The sequence below is a fragment of the Musca autumnalis genome, unplaced genomic scaffold (genome assembly GCF_047663935.1).
Source record: "Musca autumnalis isolate F117 unplaced genomic scaffold, ASM4766393v1 scaffold_3, whole genome shotgun sequence".
NCBI classification, from domain to species: domain Eukaryota; kingdom Metazoa; phylum Arthropoda; class Insecta; order Diptera; family Muscidae; genus Musca; species Musca autumnalis.
The window spans coordinates 25,926,361-25,952,385 of NW_027411866.1; the positions used below are offsets into that span (position 1 = coordinate 25,926,361).

General features: G+C 32.8%; 1 protein-coding gene across 5 annotated transcripts; it reads right to left on the reverse strand.

The window, feature by feature from the left end:
• Positions 1–14,162: 14,162 nt before the first annotated feature.
• Positions 14,163–16,770, reverse strand: LOC141397305 (uncharacterized). Of its 5 annotated transcripts, none has more exons than XR_012411362.1 (3): positions 16,681–16,727; positions 16,056–16,189; positions 14,163–15,991 (listed from the first exon to the last, which is right to left on the reverse strand). XR_012411362.1 is itself a non-coding variant. In XM_073973430.1 (3 exons), the coding sequence occupies exons 2-3, from the start codon at positions 16,171–16,173 to the stop codon at positions 15,485–15,487; spliced, it is 621 nt and encodes a 206-aa protein (XP_073829531.1). In that variant the 5' UTR covers positions 16,174–16,189; positions 16,582–16,770; the 3' UTR covers positions 14,163–15,484. The 5 variants fall into 5 exon arrangements, 4 of the variants coding, with proteins under 4 accessions (XP_073829531.1, XP_073829529.1, XP_073829533.1 ...); XM_073973430.1 differs by having other exon boundaries at positions 16,060–16,189; positions 16,582–16,770; XM_073973428.1 differs by having other exon boundaries at positions 16,060–16,189.
• Between the last annotated feature and the right edge of the window lie 9,255 nt (positions 16,771–26,025).

The following is a 26,025-nucleotide window of genomic DNA, read 5'->3' on the forward strand; positions in this document are numbered from 1 at the left end:
ACAAAATTTAATTATAAATTTTACTTCCATCAATATTTAAATACAATCTCATATATTAAGGAAATTTCCTCGAAATGTATAAAAAAAATATAAAAATTAAATTTTTTGGAAATTAAAACCATTTTTGTATTACATTGGCGAACGAATTGATGTTGAATGACAATTAATTTCGTATTTTTGCTGCAGATGTACACTTTTGGAATCTACCAAGGTGTGACAAGTGTGCAACCTAACTACTCCAGAATTGCAGAAAAATAAAAAAACTGTTTTCTTATGTTTATTTATTTTTAATTATTTTTTGTTTACATTTTAATAAATTTTTAAATAATTGCTAAATATTTTATGGAAACTGAATTTTGTATTTTTTGTTTATATGTCCTTTTTAAAATCACCTAATTTTTTTTATAACATTATTATTTGATTTTTTTTTTTTGTTTTTTTTTTTTTTTTGTTTGAGCAAAATTATTATTATTATTTGAGCAAATATGCAAAAAAAAAACCACAAAAATCCTACACAATAAGCTTATAATGCTTACTACACACAACTATAGTCATAATAATATTTGTTTTTGTTATTTATTGTTTCTTATTTAATAACGAATAGAAGACATTTTTGTTACAAAGAAGACGAAGAAGAATGAATACGACAAGAAAATATCATTAAACCAATTACAGGCAGAGCATTTTGAAAGTACTAATTTTTAGTAAGAAAAAATGAACCAACAAAAAAACCTCAACAAAATCCTCCTCCCATCACCTCACTCATACAAATTCCAAAACAAATCTCGAATAGAAATAAATTTAATGCAACAACAACATGAAATATATGTTACATATATAGTGAAAAATAAATATCAATTTCCCTGCATATCATTTTTATTGAAAGAAAATAAAACAAACAGAAATTCTCAACACCTTTGGAAAAAGTGTTGAAAAGTCCCCTCAAAAAACAAAAACAGCAATAAAAAGCATCAATAAGAAACTAAGAAACACAATTAAAATGAAAGAAAAAAAAATAGATTAAGTTAAATATGTGTATATGTGTTTTTGTTTAAAACCATAAAGAATTAATAGAATTTTAGATTATTTTATTATTTTTTTATTTGAAATTAAAATAAAATTATTATGTGCAATATATAGAAATTATCTTATTTTTTATTACTTTTTGTTAACACTTAAATTAAAAAAAAAATAGAAAACAAATTCTCCACATTTTGTTTTTCATTAAAAACTTATAAAAAAAATTATTAAAAAAAAAAAAAAACAAAATAAAAAATCTCCATGAACTTAATAAACATCAGGTATATTTCTTATATATAATTAATATATACATATATCTCTAAAGAAAATAAAAAATAATAAAGGAAACCTACCTCGTTTTTAATCAGCAACCAAAAACAAAAGTAATTAAAATAACTTAATTTATATATTAAAAAATATATATTAAAAAATCTACAAAAATTCTTTAAAAACAATAAATACAACTGAAACACTTTAAAACGAACGAAAAAAGTTATACGTAATTGAAAATATAATAAAAAAACACTCTCCAAAAAAAAATAAACAACAATTGTGAGCTATTCTGCAAAACTCTATTTAAAAAAAATACAAAACAATAGTAAATTTTAAGTATTTTAGTCAAGTAAAACAAACAAAAAAACAAATCTCAAAAAATTATATATAAAAAATTTGAAAAAAAACCTTGAAAATGAAAACTTATTATTATTATGGAACGAAGAATGGAAGAAAAAAGAAGAACAAAACCGAAATGAAATATCGAATAAATAAAATGTGTAAAAAAAAATTAAAAGATTATTTGGTTTTATTTCTCAATTAGCACAGCTACTGAACTTCTAAAAGAAGATAGAAGAAGTGAGTCATCTCATAAAAGTCTTCTTTCCGATTAGAAACCCTACATACCATTGGATGACCGACAAAAAGTCCCATAGACATTAGGATACCTAATGTTCTGTTGTAAAGAGACCAACTGGTCTTCAATAGGAACGCCTACTGGTTTTCTACAGGAAGGCTGATTTTCTATAAGACGACCTCCTGATCATCTATAAGAAGACTGGTCTTCTGTAAGACTACCTAGCGACCTTCCATAAGAAGGCCCTGTGATCTTCTACACTTTTAAAGTGATCCTTTCTTGTCGTCTATAAATACCCTACCTGTTCTCTATTGGCATTGGCACGTGCATAGACAATTTAAATAATACTATTATATTTGGAAATGTTCATATGTATGTATGTCTGTATAGACATATGTGTGTGTGTTTGGGATTGTAAATTATTGCAAATTTAGTTTAAAGTTTATTTCATTTGGAAACTTTCCTCATAAAACGATTTTCGTTTTTAAATGTAAATGGATTACAATTATTTGTTAAGGAGAAGGACAGAGAGGACTTCAGACTCCGGCAAGTGAACATGGAATAATATGGATTAATCTAAGGATTAGATTAGACAATTAAAAAATATTAAGTTCAGTATTCGGTAAAACGTGATCAGATAATTAAAAACTCATCTTTTGTTCGAGGAGTGAAAATAATTCTTATTAAGGCGTATTATAGAGTACCTTAAAAAATAAGCTCAGGGTCGTTTGGACTAAAGAAAAACTTTCAAGACAACCAGTTAGCAATAGATAATAAATCGAGGCAAATATCAAATCGTTAAAAGTAATTCGGTTTAAGATGTGTAGTAGGATCTCTTTCATTTCGGTTCTATAACAGGTACATCTTTTCCAAATAAAAATATAACCCACCCTATAAAAGAGGCGTCGATGTCTGAAGGAATCAGGCAAGTCCTTCAGCTGAACCAGAACAATTTTTATTTTTAAGGCGTTTGAGGCAATCAAATCTAATAGAAAGCCGTAAAAAGAAATTCTTCGTAAGATGGGTCTTAGAGTATCTTTCAAAACAAAAATTTATCTCGGTTCTATAACAGATACATCTCTTTTTAGAAATTAAAATCTAACACGGTCCTATAATAGGTGGATCGATGGCTTAGGCCTCTAATTACCTTCCGGATTTTAAAAAAAAATTTTAGAGGCCTCCAAAGGCTTCGTGGATTTTTAAAGACATTTTAGAGGCCTACAAAAGCGTCGTGGATTTTAAAAATATTTTTAGAGACCTGAAAAAGGTCTAGTGGACTTTTAAAAATATTTTTAAGGGCCTAAAAAGGTCTCGGGGGTTTTTAAAAATATTTTCAGAAGACTCCGAAGGCCTCGTAGATTTTGAAAAACATTTTCAGAAGCCTACAAAGCCCTCGTGGAGTTTTAAAAATATTTCTAGAGGCCTTGTTGATTTTTAAAAATGCTTTTATAGGCCTCCAAATGCCTCGTGGACTTTTAAAAATGCTTTTATAGGCCTGCAAATACCCCGTGGACTTCAAAAATATTATTAGAGGCCTCCAAAGGCGTCGTGGTTTTTTCAAAATATTTTCAGAGGCCTCCAAAAGCCTCGTGCATTTTCAAAAATATTTTTAGATGCCAAAGGCCTCATAGATTTTTAAAAATATTTTAGAGGCCCCCAAAAGGCCTCGTGGATTTAAAAAAAAATATTTTTGAGCCCTCCAAAGGTCTCGTGGATTTTTAAAAATATTTCTAGAGGCCTTCACAGACCTCATGGATTTTTAAAAATATTTTTAGAGGCCTCCAAATGCCTCTCGGATTTAGAAAAAATTAGAGGCCTCCAAAGGCCTCGTGGTTTTTAAAGAATATGTTTCTCGCGGATTTTTAAAAATAGTTTCGATGTTTCGTGGACAAACTCTAGACTAGAGACTCTCGATCAACTATTAGGGAATCACTTACCGGACTTTGATGGTGTCCTGTCTGCAACAAGCTGTAACAAAAAACCTGCTTGAAGAGGATGAACAGCTGATAAGCAGATTAAAAAGTCCCCCAAGACTTTAATGGCCGATTAACAGCTTTCAACCTTACAAGTCACTAGCAATACCTCAAAGTCTAGTGGTCTGTATGAGTTTATCTATTTGGTTCGCAATAAGCGCTCCACGTGAATCGTACGGAAGTTGGGAATACCAAATCTCGTGATGAGCCTTGAAGTCGCCAATAAGAATTTTGTTATCACCATGCAGTTGGTGGAAAATGCTTGGGTGACCCCAATCTTGTTAACGGGCCAAATGTAACCGTTTACGATTTCCATTCGCATCTACGGAATGGACTGAAACGCTCATATTGAAGACCAGCGGGATTTCCTATATGTATACGACCAATAGGTCTTTTTATGGTAGACTAGACAATAAGCAATAGACCAAAAACCAAGGCTATATTCGTGATAAAACTGTCTGTTTCAAAATTAGTATGTTGGTCTTGGTCCAAGAATGAATTCATCGAAATCTAAAGGAATGATGAGGGTATTAATAGACGATAAAAATGGATTTTTTGAAAAGATCAGTAGTTCGATTCTCTAACTCATTTTTGAGTTACCGACAAATGTCGGTAAAATTAAAATGTTTACAATTTCGGTAATTAACGATATTGTTCGGTATGTCAACGACCAATAAAAAGCAGTGGTAATGTTCTACCGATAGCAGCAGTGTTTTCAGTTTTTATTTGAACTTTTCATTCATAATTTTGCGTTGTAATGTTACCGATCTTTGTCGTTAACTCAAAAAATGTGTAAGAGAATCGCACTACAGAATACCAAAAGGACTTCTTACCTATAGCTATTCTTATAAAAGATCAGAGCAAAACAATAATTCGTGCTATTGAAGGCCAATGGAACTTTTAATTGAAGACCAATAAGACGAGTTAATTGTCTTATTGGTCTTCAATTAAAAGTTCCATTGGCCTTCAATAGCAAGACTAATTGTTTTGCTCTGATCTTTGATAAGAATGCGGAATTCGGATCATAATTCGAGTTAAGACATATCTTAGAGTCCCTTTCAAAAGCAATACAAATTTCATTGATCCAATAAGGCCATACAATTTAGGTCAGTACGTCATCTTATAGACAATCAGAACGTCTTCTCACTGTGGATGGGCAGATTCTCTGATTAAGGATAGCCAGGTCTTCTAATTGGAGATCAGCGGTATGTATTATATAAGATCACTAAGTCATCTTATAGAAGAATTGTTTATCTTCTTATACAAGACCAAAAGGTCTTTTAATCGATGACTAGGCAATATAGATTAGTGAGCCAATAAATCTTCTTGTTGAAAACCAACAAATCTTAAGATATGTCTTCGAGTTAAGACGTGTCTTAGAGTCTCTTTCAAAATCTTAATTTAGCACCGATCTAAGAATTTCATTCTAATGAAGACCTGTTGATTGCTCTAATATTTATACTGTATATGAAGAATATTTAATTTGGTATAGAATGCTTTGAACTTTAACATTATTATTTGAAAATAGCATGCCTTGAATTTAAATGTAACTAGAAATAATTTTATTTTCTTTTCATTGTTGAATTGTATTTTGAATTGAACGGGTAAAATGTTTTGTAAGTTTCTTTTTTGTAATATCTGAAATATGTATACCAATTTTATTATAATTTCTTTCATTTCATAGAACAAAACGTAGTTTTTTAACAATAAACTGGAGTTTTATGAACGCAAGACCCGCAGGTAATCAACAAGACCAGTAAGTCCTCTTATAGACGGTGGAAGAAGTAGGTATTCTTGTAGACAATCCGTAGGTTTTAAAACAGTAAAAAATTGGTCTGTTAATTGAAAGACCGGCAGGAATTCTTATATAAGACCAATAGTCAATTAACCATAACTCGAACCAATAGGTCTTCTTATAGCAGAACAATAGGTCTTATCATAATTTTTGGAGTGACGCCAGTAGATAATAAATCGTTTTTCTAACTGTAGGGTTTTTAATTGAAGACTACCAGTTTATCTAATTAAAGACCAGCTGAATTTCTTATATGTATAAGGCAGTAAGTCTTTTTATGGAAGACCAATAGGTTTTCTTATAAGATAGCAGTAAGTATTTGTATAGAAGACCAATAGGTCTTCTTATAGCTGAACAATATGCCCTCATTAGAATTCGAGTTACGTCGTGTCCCGGGGTCACTTTCAAAATCATAATTTTGCATCGATCCAACAATGCCTTTCTAATTGACTGGCGTCAATGCATCTTATACAAGATGACAGAAGTAGGTCTTGTTGTAGACAATCAGTGAGTTTTTAAATTGTATATGGATAGTTTAGTTGATCTTGTCATAAAAAATCGATTTAATCCTTCAGTAGATCATTATTCGAGTTAAGGCGTGTTTTAGAGTCTCTTTCAAAATTACCTCTATCCAACATTGGTCTTAAAATTGAAGGCCACTAGGTGCTCTTACGGAAGATAGAAGAAGTAGGTATTCTTATAGACAATCAGTAAGTTGGATAATTATAGATTTGATACAATACCACCAGGTCTTCTTACTGAAAATCAGTGGGATTTCTTATTGAAGACCATTAGGTCTTTTTATGCAGGGTTAGTTGGTCTTCCGATAGAAGGTCAACAGGTCTATACAATATACTATGAACCACGAATAGCGGCAGTATACGAGATAATTCGTGTCTTAGAATATCTTTCAAAATTAATATATTGCCACGAGGCCTCCAAAAATATTTTTAAAAATCCACGAGCCCTCTAAAAGTATTTTTTAAAATCCACGAGACCTTTGAAAATATTTTTAAAAATCCACGAGGATTCTAAAAATATTTTTAAAAATCCACGAGGCCTCTAAAAATATTTTTAAAAATCCACGAGGCCTCTCAAAATATTTTTAAAAATCCTCGAGGCCTTCGGAAGCCTCTAAAAATATTTTCAAAAATCCACGAGGCCTTCGGAGGCCTCTAAAAATATTTTTAAAAATCCAGAAGGCCTTCGGAGGCCTCTAAAAATAATTTTAAAAATCCACGAGGCTTTCAGAGGCCTCTAAAAATATTTTTAAAAATCCACGAGGCTTTTAGAGGCCTCTAAAAATATTTTTAAAAATCCACGAGGCCTCTAAAAATATTTTTAAAAATCCAGGAGGCCTCTAAAAATATTTTTAAAAATCCACGAGGCCTCTAAAAATATTTTTAAAAATCCCCGAGGTCTTTAAAAATATTTTTAAAAATCCACGAGGCCTCTAAAAATATTTTTAAAAATTCACGAGGCCTCGAAAAATATTTTTAAAAATCCACGAGGCCCCTAAAAATATTTTTAAAAATCCACGAGGCCTCTAAAAATATTTTTAAAAATGCACGAGGCCTCTAAAAATATTTTTAAAAATCCACGAAGCCTCCAAAAATATTTTTAAAAATCCACGAGGCCTCTAAAAATATTTTTAAAAATCCTCTAAAAACATTTTTAAAAATCCTCTTAAAATATTTTTAAAAATCCACGACACCTCTAAACATATTTTTAAAAATCCACGAGGCCTCTCAAAATATTTTTAAAAATCCTCTAGGCCTTCAGAAGCCTCTAAAAATATTTTCAAAAATCCACGAGGCCTTCGGAGGCCTCTAAAAATATTTTTAAAAATCCAAAAGCCCTTCGGAGGCCTCTAAAAATAATTTTAAAAATCCACGAGGCTTTCAGAGGCCTCTAAAAATAGTTTTAAACATCCACGAGGCTTTTAGAGGCCTCTAAAAATATTTTTAAAAATCCACGAGGCCTCTAAAAATATTTTTAAAAATCCACGAGGCCTCTAAAAATATTTTTAAAAATCCACGAGACCTTTAAAAATATTTTTATAAATCCACGAAGCCTCTAAAGATATTTTTAAAAATTCACCAGGCCTCTAAAAATTATTTTAAAAATCTACGAGGCGCCTAATCATATTTTTTAAAATCCACGAGGCCTCTAAAAATATTTTTAAAAATCCACGAGGCCTCTAGAAAATTTTTAAAAATCCACGAGGCCTCTTAAAATATTTTTAAAAATCCACGAGGCCTCTAAAAATATTTTTAAAAATCCACGAGGCCCCTAAAAATATTTTTAAAAATCCACGAGGCCTCTTAAAATATTTCTAAAAATCCACGAGGCCTCCAAAAATATTTTTAAAAATCCACGAGGCCTCCAAAAATATTTTTAAAAATCCACGAGGCCTTCGGAGGCCTCTAAAAGTATTTTTAAAAATCCACGAGGCCTCTAAAAATATTTTTCAAAATCCACGAGGCCCCGAAAAATATTTTAAAAAGTCCACGAGGCATCTAAAAAAATTTTTAAAAATCCACGGGGCCTTGGGAGGCCTCTAAAAATATTTTTAAAATTCCACGAGGCCTCTAAAAATTTTTTTAAAAATCCGCGAGACCGTCGGAGGCCTCTAAAAATATTTTTACAAATCCACGAGGCCTCTAAAAATATTTTTAAAAATCCACGAGGCCTCAAAAAAATATTTTTAAAAATCCAAAAGCCCTTCGGAGGCCTCTAAAAATAATTTTAAAAATCCACGAGGCTTTCAGAGGCCTCTAAAAATATTTTTAAACATCCACGAGGCTTTTAGAGGCCTCTAAAAATATTTTTAAAAATCCACGAGGCCTCTAAAAATATTTTTAAAAATCCACGAGGCCTCTAAAAATATTTTTAAAAATCCACGAGGTCTTTAAAAATATTTTTAAAAATCCACGGGGCCTTGGGAGGCCTCTAAAAATATTTTTAAAATTCCACGAGGCCTCTAAAAAATTTTTTAAAAATCCGCGAGACCGTCGGAGGCCTCTAAAAATATTTTTACAAATCCACGAGGCCTCTAAAAATATTTTTAAAAATCCACGAGGCCTCAAAAAACATTTTTAAAAATCCACGAGGCCTCTAAAAATATTTTAAAAAATCCATGAGGCCTCTAAAAATATTTTAAAAAATCCACGAGGCCTCTAAAAATATTTTTAAAAATCCACGAGACCTCTAAAAATATTTTTATAAATCCACGAGGCCTCTAAAGATATTTTTAAAAATCCACGAGGCCTCTAAAGATATTTTTAAAAATCCACGAGGCCTTCGGAGGCCTCTAAAAGTATTTTTAAAAATCTACGAGGCCTCTAAAAATATTTTTCAAAATCCACGAGGCCCCGAAAAATATTTTAAAAAGTCCACGAGGCCTTCGGAGGCCTCTAAAAATATTTTTAAAAATCCACGAGGCCTCTAAAAATATTTTTAAAAATCCACGAGGCCTCTAAAAATATTTTTAAAAATCCACGAGGCCTCTAAAAATATTTTTAAAAATCCACGAGGCCTCTAAAAATATTTTTAAAAATCCACGAGGCCTCTAAAAATATTTTTAAAAATCCACGAGGCCTCTAAAAATATTTTTAAAAATCCACGAGGCCCCTAAAAATATTTTTAAAAATCCACGAGGTCTTCGGACGCCTCTAAAAATATATTTAAAAATCCACGAGGCCTCTAAAAATATTTTTAAAAATCCACGAGGCCTCTAAAAATATTTTTAAAAATCCACGAGGCCTCAAACGCCTTACTAATAAAAATTGGTCTGGGTTAGCTGAAGGACCTGCCTGATTTCTTCAGACATCGAAAAATCCATTATAGGATCGAGATTTTTTTTGAAAGATCCTCTTGATTCCTTCAGACATCGACGCCTCTTTTATAGGACTGGGTTATATTTTCATTTGGAAGAGATGTACCTGTTATAGAACCAAAATAATTTTTTGGAAAGAGAACCTTAGACACATCTTAAACTTTTCACGCTTTGATATTTGTTTATAAGCTATTGCTAACTGATTGTCTTGAAAGTTTTTCTTGGTAGTCCAAAAGATCCTCTAGGATATGAGCTTTTATTTATCTGTCTTATCATCTTATCACGTTTTTATTTATCTTATAGTCCTTGACAGAATATTGAACTTAATATTTCTAAATTGTCTAATCTAATCCTTAGATTAATCCATATTATACCATGTTCACTTGCCGGAGTCTGAAGTCCTCTCTGTCCTTCTCCTTCACAAATAATTGTAATCCGTTTACATTTAAAAACGAAAATCGTTTTATGAGGAAAGTTTCCAAATGAAATAAACTTTAAACTAAATTTGCAATAATTTACAATCCCAAACACACACACACACATGTCTATACAGACATACATATGCACATCTCCAAATGTAATAGTATTATTTAAATTGTCTATGCACGTGCCAATGCCAATAGAGAACAGGACATGTTTTGGTCTATCACCCTCGATTGGCCCCGTAATGGACAGACACATACTCGCGTTGAGAATGCCCACCCACCCTCTTGGCTGGTCGCAAAAACGGACTCGTACTCAAGATCTCCAAGGCATATTTTAAAAGCCAAACTTTTTTAACGTGTCCGTCCAATTTCCACTTTTTGTTGGATTACAAAAACAAATGGAGAATAACAATACAATTGGCGAATTTAAAAAAGAAGCGATTCAACACAAATCAACTTTTATTAAATTGCATATTAGGGTGGTTATGAAAAGGAAATCTGTTACTCCAAGGGTGTATAGGGTATGTGCTCATACAGACATTAAAACCTGCGTCAGAATCGTTAGTAGCGGGTCCACTAGATTTTGAGGTCTTTTCTGTTTATTTTTTATCAGCTGTTCATCCTTCTCAAGTCGGTTTTGATTATGGCTAGCTGCAGACAGGACACTACCAAGGTACGGTATGTGAGCCCCTAATAGTAAGAGTCTCTAGTCCAGAGTTAGTACTCGAATCGTCACACTGTGGGTGAAAATATTTTTAGGGGGCATCTAAAAGTATTTTTAAACATCCACGAAGCCTTTGGAGGCATCTAAAAATATTTTTAAAACTCCACGAGGAATCTCAAAATAATCTTAAAAAATCGACGAGGAATCTAAAAATAATTTTAAAAATCTACGAGGAATCTAAAAATAATTTTAAAAATCCACGGGGTCTTTGGAGGCCCCTAAAAGTATTTTTAAACATCCACGAAGCCTTTGGAGGCATCTAAAAATATTTTTAAAACTCCACGAGGAATCTCAAAATAATCTTAAAAAATCCGCAAGGCCAATAAAAGTATTTTTAAAAATCAACGAGGCCTTTGGAAGCCTCAAAAAATATTTTTAAAAATCCACGAGGCCTTTGGAAGCCTCTAAAAATATTTTTAAAAATCCACGAAGCCTTTGGAAGCCTCTAAAAATATTTTTAAAAATCCACGAGGCCTTTGGAAGCCTCTAAAAATATTTTTAAAAACCCACGAGGCCTTTGGAAGCCTCTAAAAATATTTTTAAAAATCCACGAGGCCTTTGGAAGCCTCTAAAAATATTTTTAAAAATCCACGAGGCCTTTGGAATCGTGTAAAAATATTTTTAAAAATCCACGAGGCCTTTGGAATCGTGTAAAAATATTTTTAAAAATCCACGAGGCCTTTGGAATCGTGTAAAAATATTTTTAAAAATCCACGAGGCCTTTGGAATCGTGTAAAAATATTTTTAAAAATCCACGAGGCCTTTAAAAAACCACGAAGCCTCTAAAAATATTTTTAAAAATCCACAAGGCCTTTGGAAGCCTCTAAAAATATTTTAAAAAATCCACGAGACTTTTGGAAGCCTCTAAAAATATTTTAAAAAATCCACGAGGCCTTTAAAAAACCACGAAGCCTCTAAAAATATTTTTAAAAATCCACAAGGCCTTTGGAAGCCTCTAAAAATATTTTTAAAAATCCACGAGACTTTTGGAAGCCTCTAAAAATATTTTAAAAAATCCACGAGGCCTTTAAAAAACCACGAAGCCTCTAAAAATATTTTTACAAATCCACGAGAGCTTTGAAGGTCTCTAAAAATATTTTTAAAAATCCACGAGGCCTTTGGAAGCCTCTAAAAATATTTTTAAAAATCCACGAGGCCTTTGGAAGCCTCTAAAAATATTTTTAAAAATCCACGAGGCCTTTGGAAGCCTCTAAAAATATTTTTAAAAATCCACGAGGCCTTTGGAAGCCTCTAAAAATATTTGTAAAAATTCACGAGGCCTTTAAAAAACCACGAAGCCTCTAAAAATATTTTTAAAAATCCACGAGGCCTTTGGAAGCCTCTAAAAATATTTTTAAAAATCCACGAGGCCTTTGGAAGCCTCTAAAAATATTTTTAAAAATCCACGAGGCCTTTGGAAGCCTCTAAAAATATTTTTAAAAATCCACGAGGCCTTTGGAAGCCTCTAAAAATATTTTTAAAAATCCACGAGGCCTTTGGAAGCCTCTAAAAATATTTGTAAAAATTCACGAGGCCTTTGGAAGCCTCTAAAAATATTTGTAAAAATTCACGAGGCCTTTAAAAAACCACGAGGCCTTTGGAAGCCTCTAAAAATATTTGTAAAAATTCACAAGGCCTTTAAAAAACCACGAAGCCTCTAAAAATATTTTTAAAAATTCACGAGGCCTTTGGAAGCCTATAAAAATATTTTTTAAAAATCCACGAGGCCTTTGGAAGCCTCTAAAAATATTTTTAAAAATCCACGAGGCCTTTGGAAGCCTCTAAAAATATTTTTAAAAATCCACGAGGCCTTTGGAAGCCTCTAAAAATAATTGTAAAAATTCACGAGGCCTTTAAAAAACCACGAGGCCTTTGGAAGCCTCTAAAAATATTTGTAAAAATTCACAAGGCCTTTAAAAAACCACGAAGCCTCTAAAAATATTTTTAAAAATCCACGAGGCCTTTGGAAGCCTCTAAAAATATTTTTAAAAATCCACGAGGCCTTTGGAAGCCTCTAAAAATATTTGTAAAAATTCACGAGGCCTTTAAAAAACCACGAGGCCTTTGGAAGCCTCTAAAAATATTTGTAAAAATTCACAAGGCCTTTAAAAAACCACGAAGCCTCTAAAAATATTTTTAAAAATCCACGAGGCCTTTGGAAGCCTCTAAAAATATTTTTAAAAATCCACGAGGCCTTTGGAAGCCTCTAAAAATATTTTTAAAAATCCACGAGGCCTTTGGAAGCCTCTAAAAATATGTTTAAAAATCCACGAGGCCTTTGGAAGCCTCTAAAAATATTTTTAAAAATTCACGAGGCCTTTGGAAGCCTAAAAAATATTTTTTAAAAATCCACGAGGCCTTTGGAAGCCTCTAAAAATATTTTTAAAAATCCACGAGGCCTTTGGAAGCCTCTAAAAATATTTTTAAAAATCCACTATACCTTCGGGGGCCTGTAGAAATATTTTTAAAAATCCACGAGGAATTTGGAGGCTTATAAAAAAATATTTTTAAGAATCCAAGAGGCCATTGGAGGCCTTTAAAACTGTCATTAAAAAACCACGAAGCCTCTAAAAATATTTTTAAAACTCGACGAGGCCTTTGGAAGCGTCTAAAAATATTTTCAAAAATCCAAGGGGCCTTTGGAGGCCTTTAAAAATATTTTTAAAAATCCTCGGGGCCTCTAAAATTATTTTTAAAAATCCACGAGGCCTCTAAAAATATTTTTAAAAATCCACGAGGCCTCTAAAAATATTTCTAAAAATCCACCAAAGACATTTTTAAAACTTCACGACGCCTTTGGTGGCCTCTAAAAATATTTTTAAAAATCCAGGAGGCCTCATAATATATTTTTAAAATTCTTGTCCATTGTTCCACCCTTTTATAATTTCCACACATGCCTCTAACAATGTTATTGATTGAGCGTGTGTGTATGTTTCGATATGCCGTAAGCGTGTGAATGTATGCCACCAACGACCTTGTGGATTTTTAAAAATATTTTTAGAGGCCTCCAACGACCTCGCGGATTTTTAGAAATATTTTTAGTGGCCTCTAACGACCTCGTGGATTTTTAAACATATTTTTAGAGGCCTCCAACAACCTCGTGGATTTTTAAAAATATTTTTAGAGGCCTCCAACGACCTCGTGGATTTTTAAAAATATTTTTAGAGGCCTCCAACGACCTCGTGGATTTTTAAAAATATTTTTAGAGTCCTCCAAAGACCTCGTGGATTTTTAAAAATATTTTTAGAGGCCTCCAACGACCACGTGGATTTTTAAAAATATTTTTAGAGGCCTCCAACGCCCTCGTCGATTTTTAAAAATATTTTTAGAGGCCTCCAAAGACCTCGTGGATTTTTAAAAATATTTTTAGAGGCCTCCAACGACCTCGTGGATTTTTTAAAATATTTTTAGAGGCCTCCAACGACCTCGTGGATTTTTAAAAATATTTTTAGAGGCCTCCAACGACCTCGTGGATTTTTAAAAATATTTTTAGAGGCCTCCAACGACCTCGTGGATTTTTAAAAATATTTTTAGAGGCCTCCAACGACCTCGTGGATTTTTTAAAAATATTTTTAGAGGCCTCCAACGAGGCCTAAATTTTACTGGTGACAAGTTAATTTTCCTTCCAACAAGCAATAACCATTAAAGTCGTTCATCATCATACAAAAACATAATCCGGATGAACACAGTGGACCAAAGATCTTCGAGTGATGCAGTCAACTACACAATTAAATGGCTGTACATCCTTAAAGCTTACCTAATCTAGTTGGCACCTCTTTTCCGCCTACCCATATTCAATCCCATACCCACAAATAATGAAAACGTTTCCCTTGTTCCGTCTTTCAGAAACACAATTTCGCTTTTACTTTCCAATATTGGCTTTTGCCATTTTTAAAAATTGCGAAAATGTCACATTTTCTGTAGGATGTTTAGTTTTCGTATGCCTATCTATACCTGAGGTACTGGCATATTCCTTGGAACAAAATTGACATTTGAAGACTAGTGGAGCAGTATGCCTCAACATATGCTTCCTTAGCGAACTTCGACTTGAAACAACTTTCTGACATTGGTCACATGAATAGTGCGCGTCTTTAACTTTGCGTTTTTGTTCGGAGTGGTTGGTTGCCGTCTAGATTTTTTGCTTGAAGGGGTTATCGGTTCATCGAAGCTACTATCTCCGGAATATGTATCTGTGTCAGATTCAGTTTCATCTGATTGGAATTCTTTATCCTCAATTTGTTCACTATGACACTCACTTTTGTCACTTTTAAAACCATCATGTTCATCAAATTCACATTTCGCTTGGACCTCTATTTCATATCTGATTTTGGATTCGTAAAGTTGACATGATGCATTATTAAGGCAAGTACTTTTGTTCTGCTGATCTTCCTTTGATGACACTTCATTACTATTTTCCTCTCCAGCAAGCGGGTCTTCTGAGTAACTACATTCTTGAGAATTTGCTTTTGTTTTCCCCTTCTTATTCTGGTTTGTTGCTCCAATAGGATTTTTGTTGTTTTTACATTTTCTTTTTTGTTTGTACTGTGTCAGCGGCATTTCTTCATCATCTGAACTATTACCTTCTCCGGAACAATTATTTTCTTTGAATTCAAACGAAAATTGATTCTTGGGAGTTCCCTTGGAAAGACCACCAGACAGATTCTGTTTATTGGAATAATCATTTGGTTGGTGTTGATGATTGGAAGTAACATCATTGGTTAATAGGGTTTGCATATCAATTTCAATATTCAAAAATTTAGTATCACAGTATTCATCACTGAATACGTTAGTGTTTGGCTGCAAAATGTCTTTGTATTTGTTGGTCTCAATTGGCTCCTTGGAATGTGTTTTACAGATATGCGCTAAAGTGGGCATATTTGTGGTATACTCAGGTGCAACATCAGATTCCTCAGATGTCGATTGAGTATTGATGGGTTCCAAACAATTATCATTTGCATTGGAAAATATTCTACTGACTTATCTGAGGTCTCGTTACTATTTGCCATAGTATCAGCATGGAACTCAAATTCATTATTTTTACAATCCTCAGGTTTTTCTTGTTTGATTTTTCCCAATATTGGTGATAGCTGTTCGCCATGATTTCCTTGTGGCGAGGAACATGGTGCTATGTGTTGATAACATAGAGAATTTTCAGTTTCCAATAACTCATCAATTTTCTCCGATTTTATGATACTATGCGGTAATGGAATATCGTTACTATAAAGGGTGCCAATACTAGCCGTATCCAATTCCTTAAGTACGCTTTGAGCTCTACATACAATTTCATGGAATACATTAAAGTTCAAAAGAGATGAACTACACTGACGGCAGATATATTTGAAAGAATTGGACCATTTCACTTGGAAAAACTGAAACCAAATAAATGGAAAAATTAACAGGAATATGAAAAGAAAACTTAGACGAATAACTTACATACCTCTGGAAAGAAATATTTTTCCACAAGCTTATAGATTGCATTCGGTTGGCCATCATCATACAGGCAATAATGATCAGTGCCTTCAAGAGAACACAGGCGGCAATATTGGTCCATAGTTTAACCGTTTAACCTGCAAAAACCCCAATTTTAAATAACAATAGGTGTATGTTTCAATGGTTTGGGGGATATTTAAAAGGTCAAGTAATGCGTTCACAACCTTTGTACAACCTTTTCAAATATAATAATGAACAGTAATTGAAAAATTATATTAAAGCAAAGGATAGGATTTATGAAAATAAACCTGCAGATTTGTAATTATACACTCTGTCGAGACCAGAAATGTAGATCACACATGTTCTAAGACCAAATCCTGGAAATGTATACTCCTCGATATAAAGGCCTCGAAACCCTAACTTGGGCTTAAGTTAAAAAAATTTAATAAAATCGAATCATTAGGAATTTTATTACTACACCAGTATACAAATTGCTAACAATTTCCGAACGGGACAAGTTCAAAATTACGGCTTAAGTTGAATGTTTTCATTAAGCTCGGATCGGGACCAATTTTTTTCAAAGGTATATCTCGTCACCCTGATCACAAATATGTATTTAAACATTTACATTTATTGCGAGCACAAATTATTGAAAATTATTCCATCAGTCTTTTATTTGTTTATAAACAAATAACAGCTGTTTAATACTTTTGTGAAGAGAGAGAGAGAGAGAGATGTTGTTTTGTATTTGAGTCTCTTCTTTTCAAGGCCAAACCTATAACTCTGCGTGTTGCGTGTGCGTTCAAAACAGCCATGCACGCGTCTTTACGAAAAAGTGAACTTCAACTCTCTTTCCCATACAAAAAACAAAATAGCATTCTCTTCTTGTGCATCATTGGTTCAAAAATACAAAAACAAAATACATGTACATATTTCAAATTTAAATACACACAGTTTATACAGTTGGACACATGGTGGAATAATAACCCAGCGAAATAAATTGGAAGTAGTGCAATGTGGACTAGTTCTGTCACGGCATGTTTTGATGCAGTTCAACCGGAGTCGTGAAAAAGGCACTCCAGTCCTCACATTTTAACCGCATTTGGATGCAATCCAAAGAATCACATCCACTTGTCACATTTTAACAACATCCGGATGCAGTTCAGCGGAGTCGTGAAAAAGGCACTCCAATTCCTCACAATTTTACAGCATCCGGATGTAGTCCAAACGGAGTCGTGAAAAAGGCACTCCGTTCTCTACATATTATTAGCAGTTGTTAGAGATCCCTACATGTACATAAATCAGTTTGTACATCTCTACAGGCAGCGACATAAATTTTCCAATAAGAGATAAGCGTGTTAATATTTTCAAACATTGTGAACATTTTTTCGGTAACTCAAGAGAAGGACATTTCCGAATGGAGTGCTGTTGGAGTACATGTCGAAATCTTAACTGGTGATGGGAAGACAACCCATTTAGCAAATGAAGCAAAAACAGTTCAGCTTGGAACATATGGAGAGCTTAGGAAACACGCATGTTTGCGATTGAATTCAATGGAGAATTTTCATAATTTGTGTTAATTTAATAAAGTTATTAATATTTTTGTTTTACACAAATAATAAATGCATTTTATTTTGTTATTCAAAACACGTGCTCTGGACTGCCTCCTATTCTACCCCAAAGGGTTAGTTAAAATGCAATGCCAAAGGGTCAGTTAAAATGCAGTGCCAGAGGGTCAGTTAAGATGCAGTGCCAAAGAGTCAGTTAAAATGCAGTGCAATGGAGTGCCTCTTTCCGTAGTCACGCTCTTGTAAAAATCATGAGTGAAAATGCATAATTTGATGCACTTCCAGATCACTTGTACATATCATTTAACTGCCTCTTTGGAGGCAAACTTTTTGCTGGGAAGGTGTAGCGCCGAAAACAACCGATCTTCATACCAATTGTCAAAATGCGTTATTGTGAAAAAATCACATACAAAATGTAAACAAGCAACTCACAGTAATGCATTATTGTCAGCAAATTTGACGTTTGACATGATTTGATGTAACACCTTCTTATTCCACCATGCCTATTCTGTAACTTTTATCGGTTGAAAAGTTGTTGAAATTTCTTTTGTTTTTGTAACAACTACAAAACAAACAAATGAAATTGTTGTAAAATAAACCATAAGTAAAGCTGTTAAAAAGTTACAGAACAGGCCCACTGGCCAATTACGACATTCGATTCGATCGAGAATTTGCTCGTGAATGAAAAAAATCGAGCTATGAACACCTTTGTGCTTTCCAAAGAACACTAATGGGTACTTTACACGATATGTTTTTTACATATGCACTGTCACTTTGTATATACATTGTGTACATAAAATGTGACAACTCATATGTAAAAAACATATCGTGTAAAGTGCCCATATGAAGGTAGATGGTAATGCCATGTTCAAACCAGCATTTGAATAACGTCGTTCGTTCTCATAATTACGTACACGAATTAACCCTTTCATACGACATGGTACACAATTCATAGCAACATAATTCATATTTTCATAGTTTTTGTTTACTGATTTTAAAGAAAGTTTCAGCCAAAAGACGAGTAAAGCTAATTGATATGAACTGAAAAAATATTTATCCTTCTTTCAGATATCTATTTAATATTAAATTCTTTTATTTTCATTCATATTTTCCATTTTTCTCATAATTTTGGTGTTTTCAGTATATTTTCAAATTTTTCTATTTCAATAATTAACAAAAGAGAGACCTGCCAACATATGTATCTTTTTGGTATACAGACATACCGGCAGGCATTTGATTTTTGTTTCTAGATTTGTACGCGAATTTGAATCGATGGACAAGAAATGCAACTGCAATGGAAGAGAAGACAAAATTTGCTATGATTTGAATGTATGCTAGTCGTTAAACTGTTTACTTTTCATTCATATTTTGCAGTTTTTCTAAAAATTTTTGGGATTTTAATAAATTTTTAAATTTTGTATTTTTCCTGTCATAATTAATTTATTTCGATAAATTCTCTCATTTGTTAGAGATGGGACATATTTTATCGTCGTTCTGAGAGTAATTTAAATTGAACAATGTACACAAATCGTTGTTCGTTCTCAATTATTTGTATGGGAAATGAAGTAATTACATCGTAATTTGGGGTCGAACAACGAATAGAGAGCGAAACACCGTCAGTCTGAACAAGGCATAAAAAATTGTTTATTTTAAGGCCAAACCTATAGCTTTGCGTGTGGCGTGTGCGTTCAAAAATACAAAAACAAAATACATGTACAGTTGAACCTCGATTATCCGTGAATCGATTATCCGGGAACCTCCATTATCCGTGATAGAAAATAAATGTTGGACTTTTTTCCATTTCTTCTATTTTTTGTTATAAACTTCATTACCCGGGTGTAAAAACACACTTTCGAATTAATCTGGGGGCTAATTACGACATTCGATTCGATCGAGTATTTGTTCGAGAATGAAAAAATCAAACTATGAAAACCTATTCGCGCCACCAACAAAGATGTCAATATTATAAGATAGGAAAAGTCAATTGTGAAAAATTAACTGTAGGTGGAGTTAACCTCTGTTGCTACGACATCATAGCAACATTCTGTTAAACGAAAACTGTTACTCATTGGAATATTGACAAGAAAACATTAAAACTCAAATTGTACGGCGTTGACTTTTGTTTTTTTGTTAAATAAAAAATAATAAATAGTGAAGAAATAAATTTCAGCCACAAAACACGACGTTAATGTTTTCTGCCGCGAGAAATGGGAATCAAAAACGATTGGCATTGCTGTTATCAATTCCAGTAAGTTGCTTTGCCATCTGTAACCAAAATGTGGAACTATTAGCATATGTTTTTGGAAAATGCATTTGTTCGGGTCTTTATTGCTATACGTCTTTGCCACCAACTGTACATTTACTAAGGTATATGCATTAGACCGTAGCTTCGTTCCCGTACTTTTTAATAGTAAAAAGAGAGAAAAATTGTCGTCACAAAAAAGTTTTTTCAAAAAGTTCGGGAACGGAAAAATGGAAAATACGTCAAAAAAACTGAAACAAATGTCAAAGTCGGCGTATCAGCCAATCAGACGCCGGCAACCATGTTACTATTTTTTAACTCGCCCAAATTTGTCGTGTAAAAAGTTTTTAAAGAGAGAGTTTAAAGAGAAGTGAACTTTTTACAACTTTTTTTGTGTACGGGCACGGTTTTTCGAGTAAAATGTGTAAAAGTCGTAAAAATTGTAAAAACTTTTTAGTTCTGGAACACAGCTCGTGTTTAGACATTCAAACTGGAAAGAAATCTTTTCTTCTAAGTTTCTTTTAAAAATTCCTTGTTGTTTAGACACGGAAATCATGTTTGTGTCAATTTTATAATTTTTCTTATTCTTCTTCACACTCATTTTCACATTGCGCCATTCAAAAACAAATCCAAGGAAAAATTGTAATGAAAAGTAAAAACGGACGTGTGTGATAAACAATTAATTATTAAAGGATCCCTTGAATTGCATTTTAATTTTGATATTTCCACATATTTCGAATTGTTTTTGCTTAAAAAAATAGTTTTTCCTCCAAATGGTTTTTTTCAATTGTCTCCGCTGTTGTTTGTTTCTCGGCAGAGAAAATAAAATGAAAGAAAATGCAAAAACAAATCTGCAGCCAACTTCAGGTTGTATACGAAGAAAAACGAAACAAAACAGAATTTGCCAGTACAGAGGTGTGTGTGTACCCCCTCTTATTCCTCTCTACTCCCTCGCCCATAAACTCAATTTTCTTTCCCATCAACTTTCCCTGTATAAACAGGGACTTAGCAATTTGTTAAAACAAAGTCAAAAAGTTTTACAAAAATAAATAATTTCGTACAGTTTTCTAGCACAACTTCATTCCGAAATTATTACCCAAAGCATTCAACGATTTCAACAAATATTTAAATTTTTTCGTTAATAATTTTGTTTTCTAGTTTTTGCTTAAAAATAAACAAATTTTTTACCATCTACATTCTTAATCTCCTTTGGACAACACATAGGTGTTCATAGTTCAATTTTTTCATTCACGAGTAAATTCTCGATCGAATCGAATGTCGTAATTAGGCCCCTGTAGTGGGATTCTGTAACTCATTTTTGCTGTTACCGACAAAAATCGGTAAAATTAAATCGCAAAATTATGACTAAAAACATAAAGAAAAGTTGGCATCACTGTTTGTGTCGGTAGAGGATAGGGACTACTTTTTATTCATCGTTAACATACCGAAAAATTTCGTTAATTATCGAAATTATAAGCAATTTCATTTTACCGACAATTATCGATAACAGCAAAAATGAGTTACAGAATCCCACTACTGATCGAGCAAATACTCGATCGAATCGAATGTCGTAATTATGCCCCTGATATGTTATATTTGTTGTCAAAAATATTATTGTTATTTAAAATACAAAGAAACTCAAATCACAATAATATAAAATCTATTAGGTTTGTTGTCAAAAGTTGTTAACAGAACTCTGAATGGCCGACCTTCTAAAGGCCTTGGAAATACATGTATTTTGTTTTTGTATTTTTGAACGCACACGCAACACGCAGAGATATAGGTTTGGCCCCATGGTACAATTACAAAGGTTGATGCATCGGCGAATTGCTACAACAAAGCAACTTTTTTGTAATGTAAACTGTCAAAATTTTTGCCAAATGGTCTCTTGTTGTCTCTTTTTATCGCTTGTGTTTGTCTATAAAGTGTAGGCATGCTATCTCTTACTTACCGAATCATATGGTTTTTTGTTTTGATTTTTCATGGTGAATTCCTAGTTTTTTGACGTTTTAGATTCGATCAGCTGGGTTGAGGCATCTACCTTTGTAATTGTACCATGTTTGGCCCTCAATGATACATTGAAATGCAAACTGCATGATTAACATGAACAGAAACTGTCACAAAGATATTGAACATGCAAAGACATAGAACTGTAATGGGTACTTTACACGATATGTATTTTACATATGGGTTGTCACTTTTTATATACAAAATGTATACGCAAAGTGACAACCCATATGTAAAATACATATCGTGTAAAGTACCCATAAAGATTGGACATAGTGCATAATGCAGTTCAAGTTTACTATTAAACCATAGATGCTGTTTGTGTATAACAGACAACTAACAGAACACGACGGCAACAAAAACAAGTATAACATAATTTTATGTCACCATATAGGAACATAACAATAGTTGTGTCTTTTTACTTTTTTATTAATAATTATTCAGTAACTTCTTTTCAGAGAGTAAGAGAGATTTCATTTTGATACGAAAATAGAGAAAAAAGTAAAAAGACAGCATTTAGTAAACTTTAGCAAGATAACAGTTGATAACCAAAACAAAAACATTGACGCCAATGCATGGATGAAGAAATAACTCCAAAGCAATGAAAAAGTTCTTCAATGTTAAGCATGGTAGAACAAGAAAAGGTAGCAGCAATACCCAGCTGACTGAACTGGGTTGTAGTGTTAGTGTCAAATTTCATATGACATTTTATAAATTTATTTCTATTTCGATGTACATTAGGGACATATATTTTTTGAGAAAAAATATATATCATTCGGAAAAAACCATTTCCCAGAAAGACTTCTTCATTTCAATGATATGTAACTTCCTCCAAGTTCGAACGATAAGCCGCGCAGTAAATCACCGCTTGTAGAGGCGATACAACGTTTGTTAATATGTGAGGTATTTTGTTAACATTTAAAAAAATAAAGCCCTAATAAACATGTGCTTCTTTGATTTCTAATGCCGGGCATACACTATGGGCATGCACGACAGCATTTGTTATAGTATTAGTAAATTTTGAAGTTTTCGTCAATGAATTTGGGAGTAGTTTTGGCAGGATTGAAATCAAAATAGTTTTGATTTTGTAAATGAACCCCTATCAATCCGATGAATTTTGTTTATTTTCCAAGTGACAAACAAATAATTTTTGAAAACAACAACTTCTATTTGTGATAAAATTAAACAATTGGAAAATTTCAACTCAAAATCGAATTTTTGGAGGAAAATATATATTTTTTTGAAATTGGATTGAAGGGATGCCGCACACTAGTCAATCACACACGTACACAAAGGGTTCATTTGGCAGTGCAGTTTGGCAGTATAGTGTATGCCCGGCATAAAACAAAACATTGAAACAGCTTCTCCTTTTTCTATGAATTTCCAGCGACCCCAAACATTTCTGCAAGAATTCTACTTTCTGCGAGAATTTATGCATTTAGTGCAATGATGTGGAAACATAAAAATTGAAAATGTAACGTATTTTCATTCATGTTTTCCAAAATATTCAACCAAATGTGAAAAATTATTAGTTTTTTAAATTCCAATAATTTATAGACATTTCCTTGTTTTGTTTACAAATACAACTGGCAGTAACGTTACAAACAAAAACAAATTCCTTTGTGGTTGTTGTTCGAGTTGTATTTGTTGTAGTATTAACTTTACCTTGTATTTGTTCTACCATGAATGTTAAGCAAAATAAATAAAAAATAATTAATATATTAATAAAATAATCAATAAATAAACCCGAGTCGTAATATTTATAGTATTTTTCCACAAAAATAAGATAATTCATTGAGCAGCTGTCCATTAGCAGATGATAAAAAAACAGCTGATCGAACTTGCTAAATGTTGCTGGGAAAAATTCTTTCAGCACTTCGCTCTCTTTTACTGAACTTTTGTGTAAAAAGACAGCATTTAGTAACATTTCGTAATAATTATTACAAATTATCACGTAAAAAGACACACCTATTATGTTAGACCTCCAGCGCCATCTGCCGATGTATAGTAGCTATGAAAATGTCCCATCTTGTTATATTTTATGTCTTTGGAACATGGTACAATTGCCATGATATAAAATAAAATATACCCCACTCATTTTTTGACTTATACTACGTTTACATTAAATTTACCTGTTTTGAAAATTCATGTTCGATCAGCTGCATATATACTTCTACATTGATTATTGAGACATGTTTGAAATCAACAAAAAAAAAAAAATAAATAAATGTAAACACCGTGGTGTATTTCAGGATTTCGTGAATTCCAGTGGATTTCGGAGTACGAGTGTAAGTCCCTGTTTATACAGGGAAAGTTGATGGGAAAGAAAATTGAGTTTATGGGCGAGGGAGTAGAGAGGAATAAGAGGGGGTACACACACCTCTGTACTGGCAAATTCTGCTTTGTTTCGTTTTTCTTCGTATACAACCTGAAGTTGGCTGCAGATTTGTTTTTGCATTTTCTTTCATTTTATTTTCTCTGTCGAGAAACAAACAACAGCGGAGGCAATTGCAAAAAAAAAAACATTTGGAGGAAAAACTATTTTTTTAAGCAAAAACAATTCGAAATAAATGGAAACATCAAAATTAAAATGCAATTCAAGGGTTCCTTTAATAATTAATTGTTTATCGCACACGTCCATTTTTACTTTTCATTACAATTTTGCCTTGGCTTTGTTTTTGAACGGCGCAATGAGAAAATGAGTGTGAAGAAGAATAATGGGCCGATTCCGTACAGCGAGGCGAGTCATGTCGCGTCGTCTATCGTCTCTGCGACAAAATTTAAAAAATGCACTACGTACAGCGATAGAAAATAATCGTCGATAACAAGTTATTTTTATTTTTTTTATTTTATTTTTATTCGTTAGTAAAAATGAACGGCGACAGCTAATTTGTTGTCGCCGGAAAATGAACATTACGGCGACAAAATTTGACGTCGTCGTGCGACTTTTGCCATACGTAATGGAAAAATTGCAACTGGCAACGCGACACGACTCGCCTCGCTGTACGGAATGATTTCCGTTTCTAAACAATAAGGAAATTTTAAAAGAAATTGAGAAGAAAAATTTTCTTTCCAGTTTGAGTGTCTAAACACGGTCAAACGCATACGCAACACGCAATTAATTAGGTAAAGCCATTAAAGTCCATTTAGACTACGCTGGATTTAGCAATTATTTGGTTTTATTTGACATATGTTGTATGAAAATGACAACTTAAATCCACTGGGTTTGCTAAATCCAGCATAGTCTAAATCAGGCATAACTGGGTTCGGTAGCATCATTCTTTTATTCAGTTATACTGACTCAAACAATTGTCCGTACCCCATACAACTTAAAATATATGTGATTATAATTCAAAAAATACTTACCCAAATCGAATGTAGTGATTTGATTTTTTAAAGTACAACAAGAAGTAATAAAATTTGCCAATTAATAATAAAATAAAAAAGGAACACTTTTATTTTTAACGAAAAACTTAAAAATAGTTCAAAATATATACTCAAAAAGTTGTCCGTACCCCATACATATGCATTTAAAAAATGTATATTTGTCACGAGCCACCTGCAGTGGCGCTACTGGGAGGTACCAACTAGCTCAGGGGGCCATCTTCAGGACGGTCCCAACCCATTCCACCGTAGCCCTAGGGGACGAACAATTATAAAGAAACTCTACACGAACATAAAAATAAAACGATCACAAACACATGGTACACCTAGAACAAGGGAGCTTGATGGATTGACTCCCACACGTCGCTCGCCCATCCTTGACCCTTAAATCCAAACCTACCAAAAACTTCATAAGGGCCCCTTTTTCCACCGACACTCAGGCTATGTTCACCTACTTTCCTCTCATTAACAAAAAAACAATTAGCACGTCATATTGATTTTAACACATTCAAACAAGAGAATCATTTATTGCATCTATCATTTTTCTTCCTTAAACCTAACATTTAAACATACCTATAACACTTCGATTTATGGAACACTAACTCCGGAAACAATTATAAACGAGTCATTGATTCGGATTACCCTTAATATTTCGTAGAACAAAAAAATGATGCCAAATCTGGCCTTTATTAATAAATCAAATATACCTTCCTAACAGAGCTCTTTTAGGGGGTCTTTGGACACATCGACTCGTCCATGCAAAAACCAATAA